The sequence below is a fragment of the Cavia porcellus genome, unplaced genomic scaffold (genome assembly GCF_034190915.1).
Source record: "Cavia porcellus strain 051 isolate PalLab524CR breed Dunkin Hartley unplaced genomic scaffold, mCavPor4.1 scaffold_4, whole genome shotgun sequence".
Taxonomy (NCBI): Eukaryota; Metazoa; Chordata; class Mammalia; order Rodentia; family Caviidae; genus Cavia; species Cavia porcellus.
Genome location: NW_026947487.1, coordinates 62,714,777 through 62,740,656, shown reverse-complemented (window position 1 = coordinate 62,740,656; position 25,880 = coordinate 62,714,777). Strand labels below are relative to the sequence as shown.

The following is a 25,880-nucleotide window of genomic DNA, read 5'->3' as shown; positions in this document are numbered from 1 at the left end:
ATTTCAACCATGTTGCTAGGGTACTGGTGTTATTTAACTAAATTGTGGTAAATGAAACTCATACATACTGGAAAACTACAAAGCAATTCTAAAAAGAAAACTCATTTTTTTTCACAAAATAATCAAACTTTAATTCAACTTAGAGCTATCCACAATTAAATAAAATTTTTCTTAAGGAACACAATTTCAAAACAATTAGTGAGAACAGAACAATATTTGGAGATAACTAAATGAAGAGTACATCAAAGTAGGATTTACAGATGCTCCAAAGATACTTTTGAGAATTTACAGAAGTATTTTTTGTTTGTTTTTTTGATACTGGGGATCAAACTTGTGACCTCACACTTGCCAGGCAGGCGCTTATGCTGCTAAGCTAAATCTCGGCCTCTTGAGAGTTTAGATTCCCCTTCTCTTTTTGATAATCTCTAAATTGCTAGGCATAGTGATGTACTCCTATAATCTCAATACTCAGGAGGCTAAGGCAGGAGGATTCCAAGTTTGAGACCAGCCTAAGCCCAGGGCTAATCTGAACTGAATACCCTGTCTGAAAAAGACCAAAACGAAAAAAAAAAAAAAAAGAAAAAAAGAAAAGAAAACTGAAGACCAAAGTTCTAGAAGAAATAATCACTATAATGCAGTGTTATACTATTTATTCCATAACACCCAGTACCAAATTTACATTTCAGCAGAACAGTAGCATCCATTCTATTAAATATTTTGTAATTTTATTGTTTTTGAATGCATGTTGTTGAATGCATTTTTAAAAATGCTTTTTAAAAATATGATTTCCAAAGCTGGGCATGGTGGCTCACACCTGTAATCCCAGCACTGTGGGGGGGGCCTTGAGGCAGGAAGATCGTTGAGTTCGAGACCACCCTGGGCTACAAAGTGAGCTCAAGGCCAGCCTGAACCGCAAAGACTCTGTCTCAAAAAAGACAAAAAAAAGATTTCTAGTATAGTTTTCCAAATCAATAGATTTGATTTAGGAAATTAACTTAAGGCAACATAAGACCATTTCCCTTTTTATTAGTTGTAGATATCCCTCAAATTTGAAAGCTGTGTATGATAAAATGCCTAATTAACTGGGTGTGATGGCACATGCCTGTGATCACCTAAGAGTTCAAAGCCACCCTGAACTACAGTGAGGCCATGTCTCAAAAAACAAACAAAACCCTTATTAATGACAGAATTGATATCATATCAGAATTGGATTCCCATTTTCATACAATTTTTCTATCTGCCATTCTTCTTAATTACAGGATAGCCATCTGCTGGCAGATGTATGAGCCAGTTTATCAAACAGCAAATGCATTTCTAGAAGATAACTATTAAGAATTTCAGGGGTTGAAAGGAGGACATCATTTTGATGACAAAACCAAAGTTAAAATTCCTATTCTATGCCAAGTGTGGTGGTGCACACTTGTAATCCCAGCACTTGGGAGACTGAGGCAGTGGAATTGGTGTGAGTTCAAGACCAGCCTGGGCTACAAAGTGAGTTCAAGGCCAGCCACAACTGCATAGCAAGACCCTGTCTCAAGAAAAAAAAAATTCCTATTCTATATTCTCCAATTGTCTTCCGTGAATCAAACCTACTAATTTGGAAAATTATCCTGGAAATAGTATTTTTAAAAATCATTTTTAATTTTGGTTTTTGAGACAATCTTGATAAATAGCTTGAACTTATTATGCAGCCCAGTCATCTCCTTGCCTTAGCCTCCCAAGTACTGGGATTACAGGTTGTGCCACTATGCCTAGCTTGTTTTTTTGATTTTACAAGTTGGAAAACAAAAATGTTTAACTTAAGAGTACAATATCCGAATCATATTCAAATAAATGCCAATTTATGGATCAAGTCTAACTTTTTTGTTTTTATATACTAATAGATTATAATCACCTTGCTGCTACAGATGTAGCTCAGGGGTAGAGTGCTTGCTTAGCATTCAATGAGGCCAAGGCCCTGGGTTCAATCCCCAGCATTGCCAAAAAAAAGAAAACACTTACCTTAATAATCTTCAAATTCTTGATCAAATAAATCTGAATAATAATGTTCTCTAAGAAGACACCTGTTTTATTCCTACAAAGAAAAACATTCAGAGAGGGAAATCAATGTACTAAAAATTTATCATCTTAATCTCATAATTTTCTTTTTCTATTATGTCCTCATCCACATACATTAATCACAGCAAGTCATGATGTGAACAGCAGTGGAAAGTTTAATCATTGGACATTTGTACTTTCATTTATTTTGGTACTGTCATTGGAAGTCAGGACCTTGAACTTGCCAGGCACGTGCTATGCTGCTGAACTATATCACCAGCCCCTTTCACTTTAGTTTGAAGCTCTATTTATGAGGTTTTTCTCCATTGTTTAGTGTTTTAAAAATGTTACTTTTTTTGAGTGTTTATAAAAGCAGCATCATAATTTTCAACATTAATTGGTTTTTGGTATATGAAGTCTAAAAAAGAACATCAGAAATAAATTCTCATATGAGCTACAATGAAAATATCAACAAAATTCTACAAATAAACTAATCTTTGTTTCGAATTATCACACCTAAGGCCACTAGTGACACATTTTTACAAACTTCAAATCTGTTATGTATAATACAGATAAGGCCTTCAATTTCACTGTATTTATGTGTCACAACCTGCTTTGCACAGACTTACACTACTATGAAGGCATCCTCATAGCACCCAACCTGCTATAAAAAGATATATTAAACAAGTGGTTATTCTTTGCTTCATATGAAATGCTTTCATTTGGAATCAGGTAAGAGATTTCCAACCATTATAAGAGTGACGACTTTAAGGGAAAAGAAGTAGGATTATTTCTAATAATGAGCTTGACATTCCGATGAAAAGAACAAGACTCAAGATCTCATTAACCACTTGTGGTGGTACACACCTGTAATCCCAGCACTCTGGAAAGTTGAGGCAGGAAAACGTCAGGTTTGAGCCCCATCTGGTCTACTTTGCAAGAATGTCTCAAAATAAAAGATTTTTTAAAAACAAGTTGGAAGTAAAGCTTAATATGAAGACCCTGGGTTCAATCTCCAGTACTATAGAACTAAAATCAAAACTACTAATCCCAGTCTGGGAGTCTGAAGCCAGTATGAACTACATAGGGAAACCATATCTCAGAACAAAATGTTAATTAAAAACTCTGTCTCTCTACATATAAAGCTTAGCACACCTGGCACACAGTAAACTGGTCAATAAGCACTAGCTGTTCTTATTCTCTCCCAAGTGACCAAACTAAGATCTTACATCATAAAACAGGTAATTTGATTTCACCAAAGCCTTCACAATTTTGTTTGTTTTTTTTTTTGGTACTGGGGATTGAACTCATGACCTTGCGCTTGCCAGGCAGGCAAGGCAAGCACTTATGCCACTGAGCTAAATCCCCACCCCTACAAATTCATTTTTCACTGGGACAGTGTTTCACTTCCAAGTCAATGCTATAGTTCAACAATACTTAAAACATTTAACAGAAAAAGATGATATACTACCTTTCCTGCATATTTCAAAGAAGCATCTTCCAAGATCCATGTGTCTTTCCCCAACACCTTCAAAGTGTAATTCCTAAAAAAGACATTTTCTTTTAGTTATTTTGTGCAATGGTCACTGCCTTTTACAGTAACAATACCTTTAGTAAAGCTTTCATATCCTCATTTAAGTATTCAGTAATCACAATGGTTCATTATGTGAACAGCAGTGAAAGGGTTTAATCACTGGATATGAAGTTACTAGAGGAAGCAGAAATAATAGCACACAACCAAATTGTCAAATTGAGAACCTCAATGTCACCAATAAAGAAAAGCAAACCAAAAAAGGCACCAAAAAGTTCTATTACCTACTTCCTTATCCACAGTATTCTAAGAATATCTATAGCAGTGACCCCTGCTGGATTGGGCAAAGTGAATTGGTTATGTATTAAGTCTACCCAATGGTGAATCTTTTACACTTTCAATGATGCAAGAGTCAGTTGCAGGCATGCAAGCCATATATTCTCCACCACTGTTCTGTGCCATTTAAACAACACTAGTCTGCTAAAAACAATTAAATAAATAAAAAGCTTTTGTAGTTCATCTACAGTTAATTAGAAAAATGTTGTCAGGCTTGGAACAATGGCACGCTTTTACAATGTCAGCTACCTATAGGTAGATGGATTGCTGCCTCAAAAGTAAAAAGCACTGGGAGCGTTGCTCAGTTTTGAGTGCTCAGTTTTGAGGTCCACCCAAGGCCCCAAAGTCAACTCCTAGCACCACCAAAAACTTAAACCTAGTCACCCTTTTATGATCCAGCAAATCTACTCATCAATATATAATCAAGAAAAATAAAAATATCTACCAACACCAAAAAAACCTCATTAATATTTGCTACAGGGAAAAAAACACCTGTTAACAAACTCAAATGTATGCCAATTTATGAATAAAACATAGTATGTCCATGTAATGGAGTATAATTCAACAATGAAATGACATCAAGTGCCAATGTACTTTTAAACATGGATGAACTCTGAAAACATCTGTTAAGCGATAGAAACCAAAATTCCACGTATTTAGTTTATGATTAATTCCCCATAAGTACCCGGAATAGGCAAATCCACAAAGTAAATTAGCTGTATCCAGGGAATGAAAGAAGGAAGAGCTCCTAAGACTGTTTCCTTTTGTTAGGAGTTGATGAAACTTAAACTGGCCAGGCTCACAAGCCTGGATTACCAGCTACACATTAGTCTGAAGTGAGCGAAAACTCGAGTTCCACTTCAAGACCAGTCTGGCAGTAACAGCGTGAGTTCACCTCAAAAACAAAACAAAGTGTTTTAAAATTGATTGGGATCACAGTCGCTCAAATCTAACCAATTACTAAAACCCACTTAACTATAAATTGCTAATTGTATGGCTCCAACAACTATGAATAAAACTGTTTTTTTAAAAAAATGTAAGTGTGGTGGTGCCATCCTTAAATTCCAACACTTTGGGAAAAGTACGCAGCCAGGTGGCAAGTTGGAGCTCAACCTGGGTCACTTAAACAGACTTTGCTAATTTTCAGAATAAATAAATTTTTAAAAGGTCTGGGGACGTAGCTCAGTGCAAAGCTACAGTTCAATATCCAGTACCCCTCACAAAAGAAGCAAGCAACCTGTTTTTAACTGATAGTATTTTAACCCACGTCCTTTCTCCGCGGTACAGCCAAACATTTGCCTAGCACCTTCCTCAGGGACCTATTTTTTTCTCAAAGTTCCAAGCTGTTATTTCTTAAAAGTGCGTACTAAAACAATGCATTTGGTACTTATATAGTTGATAGCACATATATAGCGCAGTATATAATTTTTTGCCCTACATGGTGGCACACGCCTGCGATCTTGGGAAGCTAAGGCAGGAAGAAGGCCCCCAGTTCAAGACCAGCCAGGGCTACATAGTTCAGTTCAAAGCTAGCGTGAACTACACAGCGAGATCCCGTCCCAAACAAAACCCAAAAATCAAAATCTAAAATAAAAAAAAACTTCAATTCGACCATTCCTCCACTCTGACCTCTAAGCCTGCACTTACCTCACCAGATTTCCCTCAATTCCCCCGTCGCGGCAAGGCTCGCTGCATTAAGAATCCGTGCATTCTGGAGCTCCTCTGGGATCATAGGCGTGATCCCAACATGAGTTGCACTAACAACTCTTCTGTCACTCTCCAGCCTCAGAGAGCTGCCAAGATAAAACACGAAGAAACAAGTCTCGCCTCGGTAAACCACTGACTTCGGCCCGACTGTCCTGAATATTTCTAAGGCCCCACGTTTTATACCCCTTCCTCCCATTCCTTCCTCCCTTTATGCTCCACTCAGTCTCAGCTCAGGAATCGCCACCAGAGAGCATCTGAGTGCTCGGGTTTTGTATCACTTTACGATTCTGCCTCTCTGCTTTGCATCCTACGCTCGGCCTCCCCAAAACCCTGATGGCGTTAGATTGAGCCGGACTAGACCGGAACACCCAGGAAAAAAACCAGATCCATCCCATAACATCAACCACGCTACAATGGAACCCAGAGGAGGCAATCAAGGGGCGTGGCTCGAGGAACCGACCTTTCCGATTGGCTGTCGCGGCACGACGTGAGTTATGATTAGCCAGGGCGTCGAGCGCAGAGGGGTGGAGCCCTGGCGCCTCTAAAGCCCACCTTCTCAAATAAATACAGGTCGTAACAGCCCACTCAGCAGGCGGAACTAAATTTATGGTGATTCAAAGTGTCGCGGGAACCTCGAAAGTGGAACCCTACGTTAGGAGAAGATGACCCGAAGGTGTTCTGCAGTGGGCTGCAGCACCAGTGACACCGTGCTGAGCCGCAAGCGCGGCCTCTCCTTCCACCAGTGCGTGTGAGAGCTGCCTTGGAGCCACAGACTCCTCGGAGGGCCTCGCGGCTGCGGGTCAACCTGGAATGGGCGGGGTGTCGGGCAGTCCATGTGACCTGCGTAATGGGGAGCGGAAATGGGGGCCTTGAAGTTAGGGTACTTCCGGCGCGTTTTGCTGAGCGGCGACGTAAAGATTGTTGTCTCTCATGTCTGCACGTCGTGCGGCTTTGAGGTTACTTTAGCGAGGTCCTCGTTTTCTGAGGTAGTCCTGGGGTCTAAAGTGAAGTGCCCAGAAGACTACGCGATGGGCAAGAGTGTACGCGTGCGCTTCCATGGCTGAGCTAGATTTCTTAGCAAACGGGAGGATGGATGTTTTCGTCTCTGCTGCCTAACATGCAGTTGCCAAGGCCGATTTGATTGTGGCTAGATTAGATCTTGGCAACCATTTGTCTCAAGAGCGGGTAGAACAACGCCTGGCAGTGCACATTTGTAATCCCAGCATTCTGGAGGCTGAGGCAGGAGAATCTTCAAGTTTGAGGCCAACCTGACGTACACAGCAAGCCTATGAATAAAAAAAAAAAGTTAGAATGGGGTAATATTTGAGAATGGTCAAATCTGAAGTCGTGGTACCTGTTGGAGGTCAGTTCAAGTCAATGGTAAGGTATTAGAAGCCGGGCATTGGTGGCACACGCTTGTAATCAGAGCACTCCGGAGGCAGAGGTAGAAAGATCACTATGAGGTCAATGCCAGCCTGAGCCATGTGATGAAACCCTGCCTCAAGAAAAGAAAGAAAAAATAATATTGGGAAATAGAGAATTGAGCCTACACACAAAAGATAGACACAACCATAGAGGTAGCCAGGTAGGATGTTACTATCATTAGAGTTAAACCTAGCACGCTTGAAAGAAAACAAACGTGAGTGGAAAGAGAGTGGCCCTTAAGTAGGAATTGTGCGAAACGTGCAGATTAATATGTAGAAGAGTGAAATATATCTTGAAGATAAATTATGAAAAGTAATAGAATACCAGGTTAAGGAGTTTCGATCTTACGGCACTCTTTGCAAAGTCATTGATTCTTTTTTTTTTTTTAATGGAGCTGATCCCAGAACATAAGTTATTACAATTGTAGCCTTGCCTGTCTCCCCTGAGACCTTTACTTCTGGACTGGATTATGTAATTCTGTTACTTTATTGATTGGTACTGTAACTTGAACCCAGGGCCTTCTCACTAAGGTATATCCTAGCCTTTTTTGTTGTTGTTATAATAATTTTAAGATAGAATCGCTAAGTTACAGAATTGCTTGGGCTGACTACAGATTTATGATCTTCCTGGACGCAAGTCTCAAAGAGTTAGTACTAAGATTACGTGTATTGCCAGGTGTGGTGCACACCTGTAATTCCAGTATTTGGGAGGCTGAGGCAGAGGATCATTGCAAATTCAAGATTAGCTTGGGCTACAAAGTGAATTCAAGTTCAGCCCAAACTGCATAATAAGACCCTATCTCAAGTACTCCCCCCAAAAGAAATTATACATGTAAAAGCTTTTCATATAAATGCCATTAATTTTTTTTTTTTTTTTTTTTTTTTTTGCGGTACTGGGGATCGAACTCATGACCTCACACTTGCCAGGTAGACACTTGTGCCCCTGAGCTAAATCCGTGGCAATAAATGCCATTAATTAACAGTGAAAAAAAGTAGAGTTGCCTCACCTTTATTGGCAAAACAATTTTCTGTTCTGTTCATCAAGTATATGACCTTCCTTAGGAAAGAACAAATTTTGGTTAGTACTTTACAGTTTAAAAAAATGTTTCTGAGTTGGAAATTCTGACATATGCCTGTAATCCCAACACTAGAGAGGCTGAGGTATAAGGCTTGCTGTGAGTTTGAAGCCAGCCTGGGCTACTGTGAGTTCAGGATCTGTCTGAACTACCGAAGGAGACCCTGTCTTAACCCATCCCCTCTCCCAAGCACTTTTGAAGGCATGTATAACCTCCTGTATTCGTAATACAGCCTTGTGCTGAGTTCAGTGATGGAAATATGAGCCTAATGCCCTACAGTTAGTGAAAATTCTTCAGGCTTAAAATACAGGCTTTTTGAATTTGTGTTCTTTCTCAAACCAATCAAAAATAGAATTGTTTAACTGCAGAGCCATAGTCTTTATTATTTTGTACTGAATAGTCTGAGATCTTAACATTGAGTACCCATCTAGCTCTTTGTTTGTCATTTTGTTCTGAAACAGGTCTAAATTGCCCAAACTGTGCTTGAATTTGAATTCCTTTTGTCTCTGCCTCTTAGTGCTGGGATTACAGGTATATACAGCCACACCCAGCTTGTTTGACCACACTTTTTTTCTCTTTAAGGCAGGGTCTCACTATGGAGTTTACACTGGCCCTGTACTCACTGTGTAGGTCAGGCTGACCTTAAACTTATGCTTAATCCTGCTTTAGCCTCCTGAAGTGCTGGGCTTACAAATGTGAGCCATTATACCCAGCTGCTTGACCATACTCTTAAATTTTTCTTTCTGAGCTTGAGACCTGCCTAAACTACATAGCCAGACCTTCTTTCAAAGCTGCAGTAAAGATGAACTGTTACCTTTGGGCAGAGGCCTCAGTTTCTCCCAAAGAGATTTCTTAGGGCTGCTTATACTTGGTAGGTGGCTTCCTCCTTTTCAGCTGAAGGAGCAACAAAGAACTGGCAGTGCCTTTTGTAGCTTAGTATCTGGCCACTTACACTTTCTAATCTTTAACAAAACTCTTAATGCCAACCCATGCACAAGTGGAGGGACAATAGACTCCCACCCCTTGAAAAGACAAGTACAAAAGTACAGGTCCGAAAACCTTTGTGGCCTGGTTTAAAATCACCACAGGCAAAAGGGGGGTGGGCTGGGGATTTAGCTCAGTGGTGTAAGTGCCTGCCTGGCAAATGCACGGTCTTGAGTTGATCCCTGGTACCAAAAAAAAAATCAGTAAATATAATCATCACAGGCAAGTTGTCATTTAACCATTTAAATTTGAACAGATTCCCTTAAGTAGTGAACACCTCATGGTAGAATAGTTGAGTATTGCCCTCCATTAGTTTCAAACCATCACTTAAAATACTGAATTTTGGGGGCTGGGGATTTAGCTCAGCGGCATAAGTGCCTGCCTTGCAAGTCATGAGTTCAATCCTGGGTAACCTCCCCCAATAAAAAAACTGAATTTTTGGACTAGTCATGGTAGTGCACAGTTTTATTTTATTTTATTTTATTTTTTATTTATTTATTTATTTTTTTGATGCCTAGGATTGAACTCATGACCTTGCACTTATGCTGCTGAGCTAAATCCCTGGCCCCATTTTTTTTTTTTTTTTTTTTTTTTTTTTGAGACAGGGTCTCACTATACAATTCAGGCTGGTCTTGAACTTACCTGTGTAGCCCAGGCTGGCCTCAAATTCATGATTATCCTCCCACCTCAGCCTCCTGATTCTGGAATTATAAGACATGTGCCACGATGCCTGGCCAAAAATAAAATATGGAATTTTGGATTAAAAACTTTGAAATCTAATCATATTTTACTAGGCTTTATGTTTATATATAACAGTTGGTGAATGAGATTTTTAGAACTACTATTACAGTAATATCATAGTTCTTTGGATGGTAATGGAACTTTAATGTTTGCTATAGATTTCCAACTGACACTATTCAGCGCTCAAAATGGATCAGGGCTGTGAACCGTGTGGACCCCAGAAGCAAAAAGATTTGGATTCCAGGACCAAGTGCTATACTGTGTTCCAGGCATTTTCAAGAAAGTGACTTTGAGTCATACGGCGTAAGAAGAAAGCTGAAAAAAGGAGCTGTGCCTTCACTTTCCCTATGCAAGGTACTTAAATGCGAATGGAACTAAAGTGCACACAGCTTGTAAAAATCATGGCAAGACACATTAGCTAGAATTACAGAGATGAGAAAATTCAGGGTTTAAAATAAATAAAATAATGGATTGTAAATGCTTTAAAAGTTACATGTTTTGTGTTTTAAATGTATATATAATCTTCCCTTTCTGGCCTCAAGCTTTTACAAAATGTTTAATTATAAAAATCAACTAGTAAATATAAATAGCCTTAGAATTCAGGCTTTTGTTTCGTATGAGCCACTTTTCATAGTACTTTGAAGTTATTTATCTCTTTTTGGCTCACAATAGTATTACTGATCTTAACCAAAAGCATGCCTGATTATTAGCGTTGAAATAAGAAAAAGTATATGTAAAATGAGATTTCTGGTGTGAGATCATTCATATCGGTATTACATTTTTGTTCGTTAGATTACTAGTATCTTTTTGTCTTTTCAAGACAGGGTCTTGTGGAAGACAATTTGAGCAGCTCCCCTTGAATACAGAACAATTGCTGCAACATTTGTCTTATTTCCGTGTACTGATGTGTACAGAGCAGGCTATGCTGTTCCCTTCTCTCTTCAATTGGCTCTAAGCAATGCAAATTTGGGCAGCTGAAGTACTGATACTTAATCTTCAGGGCCATTCTGACAGTCTCTTTTTGGCTCCTGGCATAGTGCTGTCTGAGCACAGAGGAAAGGCAGAGCCAGTCAGCTCCAGAAATGTGGAGCCTCAAAACAAAGAGGCTGTGAGTTCCTGGAGCACAAAGGTTTACACGTCAGACACTAAAGCAACAGCCTCCCAAAACAATTCAATTCCAGATTAGAAAAGGGATTACAATACTTGGGTTACCATATTTGATATTGGGATACCTATAGGGTCTCACCAGCAGTTCAGACTGGCTTTGAGCCCACTTTGTAGCACACGCTGGCCTCAGCCACCTGCGTGCTGGGGTTACAGGTGTACTCCACAATGTGTGACTAATTACTGTCGCTTTACATAACCACAATTCTAGAATGTGGCTTTCACTTTCTGCAGTCCAAAACAGTCAACTAACTGTTCTGACCTTAGCTTCCTTACTGCACCATATTCAGGACCGTGTTACTTTATTCGCCTATTCAAAACCTATGTAGTTGGTGTCATTCAAATTTCTTTGTGCCATGAGCTTCCATTAATTGATCTGTGCACCTTTAATTGCCCTAAATTCAATTTTCAAACCACATATTACTATATACATAATAAACTGCTTTCATGCTTTTGTGTAAAATCAGTAATAGCTACTGTTTTTTTGAGACCTTTAAAAAAAAAGATTTGCATAAATTATTTCATTGTATCCTTACAACCTCATTTTGTGAAGGACTACAGAGTTTAAATCTAGGTCTATCTTAACTCCAAAACTCATGCTGTGTCCATCTCCTCTTCCAGAGATAATTGTTCTGTCCTTTCCATTACTGTTACTGTTTTTTCAAAGAACTGCTCAAAACTCAATTCTACCTTCTCCATTGTTGGTAGGAGCATAGACTAGAACAACTATTGTGGAGATTCCTCAAAAAACTAGGATTAGAGATTCCATTTCGACCCAGCTATTCCTCTTCTGGGTGTTTTCCTAGAAGAATTGAAACATCATCTCACAGTAATATATGTGCACCCATGTTTATAGCTACACAATTTGTAATGGCCAAGTCTTGGAAACAACCCAAATGCCCATCAACTGAGGAATGTCTAAAAAAGATGTGGTATTTTTATACAATGGAGTACTACTAAGCCATAAAGAACAATAAAGATGAGTAAATGGATGCAACTAGAAGCCATACTCATACGTGAAATAAATCAGACCTGCATGTATAAACACCAAATTGTCTTGCTAGTATAAGACGTTGGATCCAGAAGTTAACAATAGATATAGTAAAAGGAGAAGAAACTACTCAAAGGGAAATTACCAGTTTTGCAGGCCTATATCTGGTAACCTGAGTAGCCATTTTGAAGATAGCAATGTGTTAGCTCAGCAGCATAAGCGCCTGCCTTTCAAGCATATGGTTGTGAGTTCAATCCCCCGTACCAAAAAAGATAACAATGTGCATTGTTAAATTCCTATCATCTTGCTTTGAACTCCTGTATCACTATTGATTTGTTATTGTTGTCATTTTGCTGTTGTTGCTTTTGTTTGCTTTTTGCTCTGTATTTTTTCCTTAAAAAAACCCTACATTCCAGAAACCTTTCGCAAATTACTCCCACATTTCTCTGGCTTTTTATATTTATATACTGGGGAATGAATCCCAGGACTTTGCTCTGAGCTCCAAACCCCGACCCCTTTTATGTTTTGAGACAGGGTTGCCCTAAGCTGCCCAGCTAGAACTTGAACTTGAGATTCTTCTGCTTCAGCTTCCCAAAGTGCTGAGACTACAAGCATGCACTTTCAATCATTTCAGAAACTTTGATGACCACATTAGTGTTTCTGGATAGATGCAAGTAAAAGGCAAACAGAAAATCTGTTTATACTGTCCTGTAGACTATGCATTTTAAATTCAGATCTTTAAATTGTGATCTTTTCTTTCATATCTGCTTCATAGCAACCAGGTAAGTGCTCTGTTCAGTAGTATTTTTATAGATAATCTTCTATGGGATGATGTCTAAAATAGCCTTAATTTTCTATTTCTGTCATAGGTTCCTCAAACTGTATCTCTTACTGTTAAAGCAAGTCACAAGATCCGGAAACAGCCATTTCCAGATGATTCTGAAGAGGTTGCTTCTGAAGACCATAACTATAGTTTAAGAAATCCCTGGACAGCAGGTTCAGAGAAATTGGCAGAGGTGCAACAGATGTTACAAATGTGCCCCCCAAAAATGGTCTCTGTAAAAAACTACAGGATGATCAAGAGGAGGAAGGGCTTGCAGTTAATTGATGCACTAGTAGAAGAAAAACTACTTTCTGAAGAAACAGAGTGTCTGCTACGAGCACAATTTTCAGGTACTTCCTCCCAATGGCTGGAATATTTCCAACATGGCTCTCTATTTTTCCATTAAGTCTTTGCTTGTTGTTTGTGGATTTTTTGTTTTTGAGACAGTCTCATCGTGTAGTTAAGCTAACTTTGAACTCACTGTGTCGCCCAGGCTGGCCTCAAACCCTTGGCAGTATTCACGCCCCAGCCTCTCAGGCATTACGGGTTTGCGCTGCCAAACCTATCTCCACTAGGTCTTTACCTTTAACATTGCCTATGAAAGCATTATTTCAGCTAAGAAGGAAAAAAGTCACAGTAGTACAAGCAAGAATGAAAAGTAAATCTCAGAGTCCTTTTATGGGGCCTGGGATATAGCTCAGCAGGGTAAGTTCCTGCCTGGTATGTACAAGGTCCTGAGTTCAATTATCAGTACCAAAAAAAAAAAAAAATCAAAATCTCATGATCTTCCGTTTATAAAAGCAACCAAGTTTAGTATAGGAAAAGCAAAGGCATATTTAAACAATAACGATAATTCATTTAATCCTCTTACCCAGAAATGAGGTAATGTATAATTTTCTGTGTTTTTCGAGTATAGTTCTGACCCATGGTACTGCAAATTCTTTATAATTTTAATTGCTACAAAATTTATTACCACTGTCTTGTTGCAATGGAGTTTTACTAGATTATTTATTTTTGGAGACAGGGTCTCCCGACATAGCTCAAGCTAGGCCTCAACTTGCTGTTTAGCCCAGCTGACCTCAGACTCTTGCCTCAGTCTTGTCAAATGCTGGGATCACAGATATGTAACACCACACCCAGCTCTACAGAATCTCTTGGGCTTGGAGAGTTTCAGTTTCCGGTCCCCCCGCCACACACACATACAATGTTCTATAGAATTGATACAAAAAAACTATTTAGACCTCTACGTAAAACCAGAAAAAGGGACATAATAAGTAAGAATGACCAACTTTTTGATGAAAATAGCAGACTTTGAACTTATTTTCTGGGAAAATGGAAGCATGTCCTATTCTAAAAGAGTCATTATCTCTAGACTTTTTCTCAAAGGAGAACAGAGTAATGAGTAAGAGCCCCCATGGAAGTAGGATTTTTTTCCTCCTAATAGTAGACAAGATGGTCTATAAACCCGAATAGCGCCATTTCCCAAAAAATGTTTCTCATATCTGATTTTCACACTGATAAATAGTAATGAGGAAACAAAACAAAAAAGTCCTTATAATCCAGAGATTTAATTTGGCACATTTGTTTCAGTTTCTTCCTTTCCTCTAAAAATCTCCAGTCAGGCTGCCAGTGAATAATAAACATGATTCAAGGTGAGACTTCTTTTTTCTTTACTCTCTAACCAATTATTCAAGATGAACAGGGCACATTAGTCAAGAGGCCTTAGGTGGATATTGACCTCAGGTAAAATGTGACATAATACTCAGTTATGTTATATCCAAATACCATGATCCATACCTGAAAATGCTGCTATTCACATTTTTCATTATGACAATAATTTCTTTTAACAGACTTTAAGTGGGACTTGTATAATTGGAGAGAAACAGCTAAGTACTCCACAGAAATGAAACAGTTTGCATGTACACTCTACTTGTGCAGCAGCAAAGTCTATGACTACGTAAGAAAGATTCTTAAGCTGCCTCATTCTTCCATCCTCAGAACGTAAGTGATGTTAAATGAGTGTTTTGTTTACCTGTTGCATTTTTGTACATTGAGTGTTAGCACTCACACTCCCATCAAATAGTGTGTTGTCTCTTTTTAGAAACTTTGGTGGGATTTGCATATTATCACAACAGCAGTACTTTCACCAGCAAAATGAAGATGCAGTCATTGTCTGAAACATTTTTACATCTCTAAAGTGTTAAAGATGCTCTGGAGAGTAAAACTTCAATTCTGTGATAGTAGATTTCTGATGCACTTCACTAACCCTAATATTACTGTCTGGAAGATCTAGAGCAGTTCTGGATTGGCAACCACTGATCCAAAGCAAAGCACTGAAGTCTATATTGCTTCTAAACACTGCATTTGATGTCATGCAGGTAGCTGCTCCAAGGGCCAGATTTTAATAAAATATTTCAAGATTTCTGGTCAAATACAGATATATTTATAAATCTCCATGTGAAGCAAATAATCTAACTTTCTAGTAATGTCTTACAAGTTTAACAGTTAATTTAAATTTATAATCTTAATGTACTTTTCTTTCTCCCAATATTGGGGATTGAATCTAGAGCCTCACACATTAGGCAAGTTCCTATCACTGAGCTACATCCCTACTCCTTTTATTGTTTAACTTTGAAACAGGATATCAAGTAAGTTTTTAAGGCTGGCCTCAAATTTATAATGGTCCTGCCTCAGCCTTTCTACTAACTGAGACGCTGCACTGTGACCACTGACCTTGGTTCTTACCACAGGTTTTACAGACACCTTTTTAATATTTTTTTTTAAAGACAGGGTCTTCTAAATTGCTAAGTTGTGCAGACTGTGCTTGAATTTGTGATCCACCTCAGAGTGCTGAGACTGATTATAGATGTGATTACAGATAAATTTTACTAGCTGCATAATACCATGTAGTTTTATCCTTCTTTTTTTTTTTTTTTTTTGGTCTTTTTCCTTTTTATCGGTACCGGCAATCGAACTCATGACTGCCTGCTTGCAAGGCAGGTACTTATGCCACTGAGCTAAATCCCCAGCCCCAGTTTTATTCTTCTTAACCCTTCTCCAACTATTGGATATTTATATTGTTTTCCTTTTGTTGTTGTTGTTATTATTGGTACTTCCTTTCTTGATGAATATATATGTGTGAGATTCCTCTTTCATAATTTATTTTACCGTTCAAACTAGATATTATACTTACTTACAGTGTCCACCTGATAAGCAAGTGATGTTTTTTCCTATACCTTCACTGGTCTGTCTTTTTTTGCACTCGTTTTGTTTAAATTATTCATCACTGGTTTTTCATGATGGTTTATGTAGGAGTTTCTCATGTTTATTTTCCCAGGACTTTCTTCATTTTCTAAAGTTCTTCATCAGTTTATAGCTAGATAAAATGTTTCCTTCCAATTCAAACTCACATTTAAGTTTTCACTTCTTAATGGGGTTTTGCTGTTTGTAACTTCTGTTATGATACTATGTTTACATTTCTAATTCTAGTACTCACATAATTTTTTTTTTTTTTGGTACTTTGGCTGTAACTAAGGTACATTTTTAAGATTATAGTAATAAATGTTTATTGTAAAATATTCAAATAATGCATAAGTATGTGAAGACCAAAGGTAAAAGCACTTTTAACTTCCTTTCCCTAATCCTACAAGCTAACTAGGTATAGCTATAGGTATACTATAACAAGCTATAGATAGCTTGGTATACATCATATCCTCCAGACTTTGGGTTGGATTGGGTTGGGTAGTGTTGGGTTTCATTTGGTTTGGTTTGGTTCTGAGACAGAGTGTTGCTATGCAATTCAGCCTGGCCTGAAACCCATGGCAATTCTCTTGCCTCAGCCTCCTGAGTACTGCAGTGGCAGGCACGCATCACCATGACCAGCTTCCAGAATTTGAAACACTCTTCCACCAAGCTACATCCCTAGCTCAAGGCTTTTTGAGCTATTTATCTATGAAGAAAAATTTGTTTCAATTATTATTATATACTAAGGGTACCAAGATTTTATCCTCATAAAGCTGAATGGCCAAACTTTTGTTTTTTGGTTATAAGCTATTTAAAACTTAGAGCTGTTTTTAACACAGCAGTGCTGAAGTGTTAGATCTCTATAATCAGTATATTTGATAATTATCTATTCAATAAGTATTTATTGATTAGGAGTAACCAGTGAGGCAGGAGGAAAAGCAAGAGATTTTGATGGCTTGGAAGCCAAGTACAGAAAGCTTTTCAAGGAGTTATGCAAGGTAATGGTCAAATGACCTTGACAAAAGCCATTGCTGAGGAATGCTGAAGAGATAAACCTGGCTCATTAAATCAGGAGATAGAAAATTGAAGAAGCAGAAAAATAATTATGGACTCTTTCAGGCCATTTTGCAATGACAGAGAGCTAGGAAATGGGTCTCTAAGTAGAAGAAAAGGCTTGGTTTTGCAGATGTACTAGCATGTTTGCAGGCTCATGGACAGACAGACATTGGTGATACATGTAAGAAAGAACAACTGCATGTGTTTGCACAGGTTAAGGCCCAATCCAGTTGAGGGGAGGTGTGATTTAGCAGGCATAGTTCATCAGTTGGATCAGGAAGAAAGATATGGACACAGATTGGGTAGAAGAAAATGAGTTTTGATCAGACTGCATCTCTTTTTTGTTTGGTACCAGGGATCAAATTCATGACCTCATGCTTGCCAGGCAGGCGCTTATGCTTCTGAGCTAAATCCCCAGCCCCTCTGTTTTCTCAGTAAAATAAAGCTCATTGGCAGAGTTGAGGAAGGAAGTTTTAGAAGTTCGGATACAAAAGAGAAAAGATGCATAATCAGCCGAGAGACTGGAAAAATAAGTTACATGAAAATGTGGTGTCAGATTTGGGGCCAAAATTGTTAAAGAGATTGCTGTTAGATGATGACAGACCACGCTTAAATTGCTTAAAATACATTTGGTTTGGTTAGGTAATTACCTCACTCACTAATTCTAATTGTTAGATATCTTTAATTCATAGCTACCTCAGACACCTCAATTTTTTGTTTTGCATTGATATGGATCCTTTTTCAGTTCTCTCTGAGTTCTTTATGTCTTCATCTTACTTAGAACTGTGCTGTTATTTTAGGACTTTAGTTTCTAAGATGGCACGCTTTCACAAATCCTCTGAAGTTATGTCATAAATAGCCTCAGCTTTCCTAGTTCCACCATAATAATGATACAGTTAGTTAGTAGATCTTAGTCATAGAAAATGGCAGCACAGTTGTTCCTTATTTGCATTTCCTGTTTCTAAGTGCCTATATTTGTATTCACTGCAAGTAAATTAATTTCCTCTACAGGTGACGGATGTGAGAGAAAACATTGACAGCTTGGCATGGTGGCATCTCCCTATCATATCCTCCAGACCTTGGTGGTTTTTGGCTATAACACCACTGCCCTGTTCTCTCATTGTCTTTATTACTTTAGACCTATTTTAAATTACAAACAATTAATGAGTTTGGTGGGGACAGGCGTTGCACCACTGAGCTACATCCTTGGCTCCAATAATTGATACTTTTGTCATAAATAAGCCATTTAGCTAAGCAGAGTGGCACATGCCTCTAATCTCAGCACTTGGGAGATGAAGCAGGAGGATTGCCATGAGTTGGAGGCCATGCTGGGCTACATAATGAGACCCTAACTAAAATAAAAGCTAGTTATAGTCATATCTTTTGGCATCTTATAAATACATTTCAAAACATTAGTGCATGAAATCAATTTAGTGTGTCATAGTTGCCATTGAATAAATAATGTGTGTATTTTGTATGTGAAAGTATATGATATGTAGTAACAGTAAACTTTATTTATGAAACAGAATGCAGCTAAATATTTAGAAAAGCAAGTCCTGAAATACTTAGAGAAGGGTACTCAAAACTCAGTAGCTGTTCAGGAGTAAACCTTGGCTACCTAAAAAATTAAAGTAAAAAAGACATTTGACTGACCCAGGCATGGTGGTACACACCTGTAATCCTAGCATCTGGTAGGCTGAAGCAGGAAGATCACTTTGAGTTCAAGGGCAGCCTAGGCTACATAGTGAGTTCATAGTGAACTGCATAACAAGACCTTGTCTTTAAAAAAAAAAAAAAAAAAGACATTTGCATGGTAAAATTATTTCAGTTGTAGATGAACACCTCAGTTCCTCCTTCAGAGCCTATTTACTATAATCTTGTTATGTTGAGACGGGGTATTGCTAAGTAATTTATATTCTCAAGCTCTCAGTGATCCTCCTGCCTCAGCCTCCCAATTGCTGGGATAATAGGCGTGTGCCACACTGAACTGTAGTCTTATTTTAGAAGATTACTAAATGGCTGGTTTTTTTTTTGTTTTGTTTTGTTTTTTTGGTTAAAAGCAAATGAAAAGGAGTACATTAGAAGTAAGACTCATTCTATAGACAGCAATAGTAATAGGAACAACTACCCAGCAGTCTGGGAACGTCAGGGTGCCAAAAGAACTCCCAAGATGACAGCGAAGGTATGCTGTACAAGGATGAGAAACTGAAGACTCCTTACAGCTTCTAAGGGATTCATTTTGAGGCTATAAGCACTTAAAATCATCGAAGCCCTGGCAATGAGGAAAGCTGGATTTGACATTTGTTCCTCACAGCACCATAGGCCACGTCTCTTTGTGCCAGTTTCCTACCTTGTAAATTGAGGTGGGTGTTTCTAGAAGTTCTCCAGGGTTCCCTCCCATATGATAGTTTTCTCCTGTAAGTGGATTTACAAGACTGGTTTAGGCTCTATGTCATTAAAAGATGAATTATAACAAACTGGGTGATTGATTCATATACTTTTTTTTAACAGGGTCTTGCTCTGTAGTTCAGACTGGCTTTGAATTTACTCTATCCCTACCTGACCTGGAACTCACTGCAGTCCTGCCTTAGCCTCCTCTAAGTGTTAAGATTACAGATATGTACCACCTTGCCCAGCTTGATCTGTATACTTTTTTTTTTTTTTTTTTTTTTTTTTTGGTACTGGGGATCGAACTTGTGACCTTGCACTTGCCAGGCAGGCACTTACGCTGCTGAGCTAAATCCCCAGCCCCTGTATATTTTTTAAAGAATGAGAAATTTAAAATTATGTTGTATATTTCTGTCTTAAAATAGTTTCTCATTTATCTTGTTTCATTATATGAATGTGTGCTTGAAAATGTAATTTGAATATTTACAGTGGCTTTATTTCTACAGAGTGAGGGATACTTTAGTCGATTTAAGGCATTTTCCTTCTCATCCTTTGTACCTTTATATTTCTTCATTTATGTCTTACGCTTTTCACTTTCATGTTTCCTAGTTGGCTGTCCAAATGCAAACCCAGTCCTGGCTTCAACAGCAACATTTTTTCTTTGCTCCAAGAAAGAGTAGAGAGTGGAGACCAGCGTTATCAGTATTGCTCATTGATAATAAAAAGCATACCTCTCAAGCAGAAACTCCAGTGGGATTCCAGCACTCAGAGTTTACAAGGTTTTATGGACTTTGGTCTGGGGAAGCTTGATGCTGATGAAACACCACTTGCCACAGAAACTGTCGTGTTAATGGGAGTGGGTATATTTGGGCACTGGAGAATGCCCCTGGGTTACTTTTTTGTGAACAGAGCATCTGGATATTTGCAAGCTCAGCTACTTCGTCTGACTATTGGCAGGCTGAGTGACATTGGGGTCACAGTCCTGGCGGTTACATCCGATGCTACAGCTCACAGTGTCCAAATGGCAAAAGCCTTGGGAATACATATGGACGGAGACAACATCAAGTGCACATTCCAGCATCCTTCATCTTCTAGCCAACGGATTGCATACTTCTTTGATTCTTGCCACTTACTGAAGTTAGTAAGAAATGCATTTCAGGGTTTTCAAAGCATTCACTTCATTAACGGTACAGCACATTGGCAGCACCTTGTGGAGTTGGTAGCACTTGGTGGACAGGAATTATCAATCATGGAAGGAATCCCAAGTAAACTTGCAAATTTGAAAAATCATGTACTGAAAATGAATTGTGCTGCCCAGCTCTTCAGTGAGAGTGTAGCCAGCACATTAGAATATTTGCTGTCATTAGGTCTGCCTCCTTTTCAAAACTGTATTGGTACCATTCATTTTTTACGCTTAATTAGCAATCTGTTTGACGTTTTTAATAGTAGGAACTGTCATGGAAAGGGATTTAAAAAACCTTTATTACCTGAAACTTTTAGTGAAATAAATCATGTATTAATTGAAGCCAAGACTATTTTTCTTACACTGTCTGACACTAGCAATAATCAGATCATTAGAGGTAAACGAAAACTAGGATTCCTGGGATTTTTGCTTAATGGTGAAAGCCTAAATTGGCTCTACCAAAATTATGTTTTTCCTAAGGTTGTGCCTTTTCCATATCTTCTGACTTACAAGTTCAGTCAGGATCATATAGAGTTATTTCTAAAGATGCTTAGGCAGAGGTTAGTAACCAATTCAAGCCTTACCTGCATGACATTCCAAAAAGCTTACCATAACTTGGAGACCAGATTTCAAGATGAAGTTTTCCTAAGTGAAATAAGCATCCTCGACATTTCAGTTGCTCAAAGGAAAGACTTGGCTCTTCAGGCAGTTCAATGTCAATATGGTGGCAGCATCATAAAATCTCTATTTCACAAAGAGGATATTTGTCACGACTGGTCTGATTGTTCCCTCAGTGAGGCGTTACTAGACCTGTCAGAGCGTAGGCAAAGGCTTGTCTACTGCACTGGATATATTGCAAACAGGTTGTCTGTTCTTTTGCTATGTGAAGACTGCATCAGTGCACTGTATGCATTGGATCCTAAAACCCCTAAAATTGGGTCACTGTTATGTGTTAAAAAGAAAAATGGCTTTCATTTTCCTTCAGAGAGTCTCTGTAGGGTCATTAATATTTGTGAGCAAGTTGTAAGAACCCACTCAAGAATGGCAAATTTTGAACTAGTTCCTAAAAAGAGGGAATTGTATCTTCAACAGAAAATACTACATGAACTTTCTGGGCATTCAAACCTATTTGTAGACTTAGACAAGCATCTCTTTGATGGAGAAGTATGTGCCATCAGCCACTTTGTAAAGTTGTTAAAGGAGATAATAACCTGTTTCTTAAATATGAGAGCTAATGATACAGCTCAGTACCCCTTAGGGCACCATTCAGAAAGACTTAAACAGAACACTTCACCAAAGAAACACTGGTCTTTTTTACAGGATTATGGATGTTCAAGTTTTACCAATACCAGTAATAAATTCAGCCATCTGTTTCCTTAACAATGGGTATCTATTCAAATGAGAAACTTAAAATATATTAACATTTTTATTAAAGTTCACTTTACCGTATTTTACAAATTAATCATTCTGCACAGTGGACAAGTTTACAATTTTGGCTTAATGCGTATTATAAAATGTGCTCATACGGACTGCAGGGTTTATAAACTTTCCTTACTTTAGGAAGTAGTTAAGTGTAGCATCATACCACCACCAAAATGCTACATTTGAAGTATAAGACTGATTCATGTGACTGAACAACTTGGAAACATACAAACATCGACTCTTTTTAGACTACATTTCTTAGAACAGCTTTAGTTTACAGTTCTTAAGAATGCCGAGCATACAGCTTAGCAGCAAAGGCCTATAATCCCAGTACTTGGAAACTGAGGATTTCTCCTTTCTCTCACACCTTGTACTTGGAAGGATAAATGAAAAGCACATGGGTACATACACCTTCACAAAAGTTGGGTGCCAAGGAATAAAAGAAGAAACAAGCATATTACCTCACATTTTCATCATTGGATGAATGTTCAGAAAGTACCATTAACCCTCATGAAAACTTAAGCCAGGGGTGCTGGTCGGTGGCAGAGCACTTGCCAAGCATGGGTGCCATCCCTGGAATTATAAAAACAGCAAAATACTTAAAATTGCAAAAGAGATTGGTGAAATGAAAAACTATATTAATTGAAATTCCTCTTCTATTTTGATACAGCTGTTTATTCTACCTCAAAGACACATTTTGAAGTGTAATCAATGTTGTACTACATTTTACACAAGACCTGCTGCTGAGAAGTCTGAATATTGTGCAATTTTGTTGGTAAATCACTGCCTTTAACTTATTGTTTATGTAAGTCCACATTTGTACCTGATCTTTATTTATTTAAAGCAAGCTCTATATCTGTTGTATCTATTGCTCTTTGCTATTACACCTGGGTGGTGGACTAACATATTCTATATTTGAAGAATTTAATGTTTCTGTACTTTTTCTTTAAGTGCTGGATCAATTGGGCAGCTGAACACTGAAGGTGAGATTCACGATCACTACCTTTAGCTCAGTTCATTGTTCTTGCACTTAGGAAAACATTCATAGTCTTATATCAGATTTAGTTAGTATGAGAGGCTTTAAAGTGAAATTATTCATTCACACTTATACTTGGTTAGAATAGTTGGTTATAATTTTTATCCTTTTATGTCTTCAGAAACATTCTCTTTAAAATTGTGTACATACTACTTTCAACAAATAGTGCTGGAACAACTGGATATCAACATGCAAAACAAAAATTAAGAGACCTAGATGTAAGAGGTACTGCTATAAAACTTAGAAGACCATAGAGTGGAAATCTTTGAGACATGGATTAAGTGTTGGTTTCTTAGTTAAGACATCAAGACATTTTCTTCACAAGCAAGTGAAGAAAATAAATTAGACTTTATCAAAACAAAAGTCTGTGATTTAAAACAGTACCATCGGAGAAGACAGTCCATTGAGTGAAAAGAAAAATTTGCATATTATTTATCTTATAAGGTATTTGATTCTAAAATATACAAAGTATTTAACTCTGTAAAAATGATAAATGACCAAGTTTCGAAGTGGGTGAAGCATATGAAGACATTATTAAAGGAAATAGTCACATGGCCTTGAAACATGAATATATGGTTCTTATAAGCCATCTGGGCAATGAAAATAAAGTCAACAATAAGATGTCTCTTCATACCAGCTAAGATGACTGTGACAGAGAGGACATAAATACTGGCAAGAACGTGGAGAAATATGCTTCATTCACTGTTGATGACAATGGAAAGTGGTACAGATAGTGTGCATTCTTTCGAAAAAGGCCTCGCACCTCCCCAAAAGTTGCCTACAACGCAGCAGTGCTCCTAGGCATAAAACCAAAAGAAATGAAAAACTATTCCTATAAAAACTGGCATACAGATTTCATCACAGCATTATGGTACCTAAAAAACAGAAAAACTTAGATGTCTGTTGATAAAAATAAAAATGCTAAATCCCTACTAATGGTCATAGGCTAAGTGTATCTTTATTAGTAAAGTACCAAAACTAAAATGGTGTTACCGTTTTGCATTCTGGCCAGCAGGATATGAAACTTCCAGGGCTCTACTTCTCTTCAAGCGCTTCTTTCATCTGGGTTTTTTTGGGTAGGGTGGAGGGCCTTGTTTTAACAGAACTTTAATACTGAGCTGCATCCCTAGACCTTTATTTTTGAGACAGGGTCTCCTTGTGGATCCCAGGCTGGCCTTGAACTCACAGTACTTCTGCTCCAACCTCCCAAGTGCTAGGATTACAGGGGTGCACTGCATGAGTTTATCTTCCTGTACTTACATTCCTCATGGCTAACAATGAGCGCCTTTTTCCTCTACTTCACCATCCACTTTAATTCCATGAGGTTGGTTGTTTTCATTCCATTTTTAGCCATTATATATTGCTTTCTTGTTGTTTTGTTTTGTTTTGTTGGGGTTTTCTTTGCTTTCGTTTTTGTTCTTGTTTTGTTTTGTTTTGGTTTGTTTGGACAGGGTCTCACTGTGTAGCTCAAGCTGACCTCAAACTCTGCAGTCCTGCCTCAGGCTCCCAAGTGCTGGGATTACAGGGCTGCACCACCATGCCCAACCCTCCATGTTGCTTTCTTACATATTCTGGATACATATGCATTATCAAATGTGTTTTGCAAATATGCTTCCCAGTGTGTGGCTTTTTATTTTTATAATGCCTTTTGAAGAGCAGATGCAGTTTTGGTAATATTGCTAATATTTCTTTTTTGTTTTGGAGATACTGTTTTCTTGTGGAGATCTTATACATACTTTCTGGACCTTTTTAAATAAGGTCTCACTATAAACACAGATTGACCTGAGCCTTGGGATTCTCGTGCTTCAGTCTGCTGAGTAAGGAGATTACAGGTGCTGTAGCTAGAGAATCATACTTAACATCTAAAAAATATTTGTCTAATTTAGGGTTCCAGAGACTTTCTTGTTCTCCTCTGGATAGTTTGCATTTTTAGGTTTTACATTTCACTTACAATCTATTTTCATTTAGCCTGTAACCTTGCTGTTCAGAATGAGTTGAGGTTTATATTTTAGCATATGTATACCTCAACACTGTTTTTAAAAAAAAAAAAAAAAACCTAGCCTTTAGCCAGGCATAGTAGCACACTCCTATAATCCCAGCACTTGGGAGGTTGAGGCAGGAGAATCCTTTACAAGTTTTGAAACCAACCTGGCATACAAAGTGAGCCCTGAACTGCATAATGAGACCCTGTCTCAAAAAGACAAAAATAATTCAGTAAGTAAAAGACCAGCCTTTCTGTACTGAAGGACCTTTGTCCCCTGTTGGCCACCGGCTTCAGTGATCCAAAGCCTCAGTGAGGGTGGGGTGGGCTCAGGCTTCTGCAAGTTCCAGCATTGCTGGTGCAGCCTGCATAGCAGGAACACTGGGAGCACACAGCACTGGAGCAAAGGGTCCCCAGGTCCCAAGGCACCCACTTGGGTGGTGGCAGTGGAGGAGAGGCTGGTGTGCTGAAGGAGCCATCTCAGGGATGAGCTGGATGATACCATGCAAGTGGAAGAGAGGAGGAGCCCATGCCCAGCAAGTGGGACACTCTCCTCCAGACTCTGTGAGACCAGCCCTTTACGGCCACATTTGTTCTGGGGTTCCCTCCCCCATGTACTGCCCAGAAATGCACCAGAGTTGGAGTGACAACATGAAGGTATCCTCAGGAATGGCCATCTGTGCTGGTCCTGCCAAGTCAAAAGTCAAAGATACAGCCTGCATGACCCACGGTTCCAGGGTCCAGACCATCAGGGAGG

General features: G+C 38.5%; 1 protein-coding gene and 1 long non-coding RNA gene across 4 annotated transcripts; one reads left to right on the top strand and one right to left on the bottom strand.

Annotated features, from left to right (window-relative positions):
* Positions 1-3,507: 3,507 nt before the first annotated feature.
* On the bottom strand, positions 3,508-6,017 carry LOC101788537 (uncharacterized). Its single transcript, XR_010046933.1, has 2 exons — positions 5,552-6,017; positions 3,508-3,581 (listed from the first exon to the last, which is right to left on the bottom strand). It is a non-coding gene; the product is annotated as an uncharacterized LOC101788537 (long non-coding RNA).
* Positions 6,018-6,121: 104 nt separating this feature from the next.
* Positions 6,122-24,078, top strand: Thap9 (THAP domain containing 9). Of its 3 annotated transcripts, none has more exons than XM_013141467.3 (5): positions 6,122-6,359; positions 9,995-10,190; positions 12,861-13,164; positions 14,665-14,815; positions 20,111-24,078. In XM_013141467.3, the coding sequence occupies exons 1-5, from the start codon at positions 6,274-6,276 to the stop codon at positions 22,062-22,064; spliced, it is 2,691 nt and encodes an 896-aa protein (XP_012996921.1). In that variant the 5' UTR covers positions 6,122-6,273; the 3' UTR covers positions 22,065-24,078. The 3 variants fall into 3 exon arrangements, with proteins under 3 accessions (XP_012996921.1, XP_003477736.2, XP_063103252.1); XM_003477688.5 differs by having other exon boundaries at positions 6,123-6,353; XM_063247182.1 differs by having other exon boundaries at positions 6,125-6,974.
* Positions 24,079-25,880: the final 1,802 nt, after the last annotated feature.

Bases quoted from the DNA above. Each gene is read 5' to 3' on its own strand.
- Thap9 (XM_013141467.3), top strand. From the start codon at position 6,274: ATGACCCGAAGGTGTTCTGCAGTGGGCTGCAGCACCAGTGACACCGTG. The intron at 13,165-14,664 runs GTACTTCCTCCC...TTCTTTTAACAG, and splicing joins GCTACGAGCACAATTTTCAG to ACTTTAAGTGGGACTTGTAT. The intron at 14,816-20,110 runs GTAAGTGATGTT...CATGTTTCCTAG, and splicing joins CATTCTTCCATCCTCAGAAC to TTGGCTGTCCAAATGCAAAC.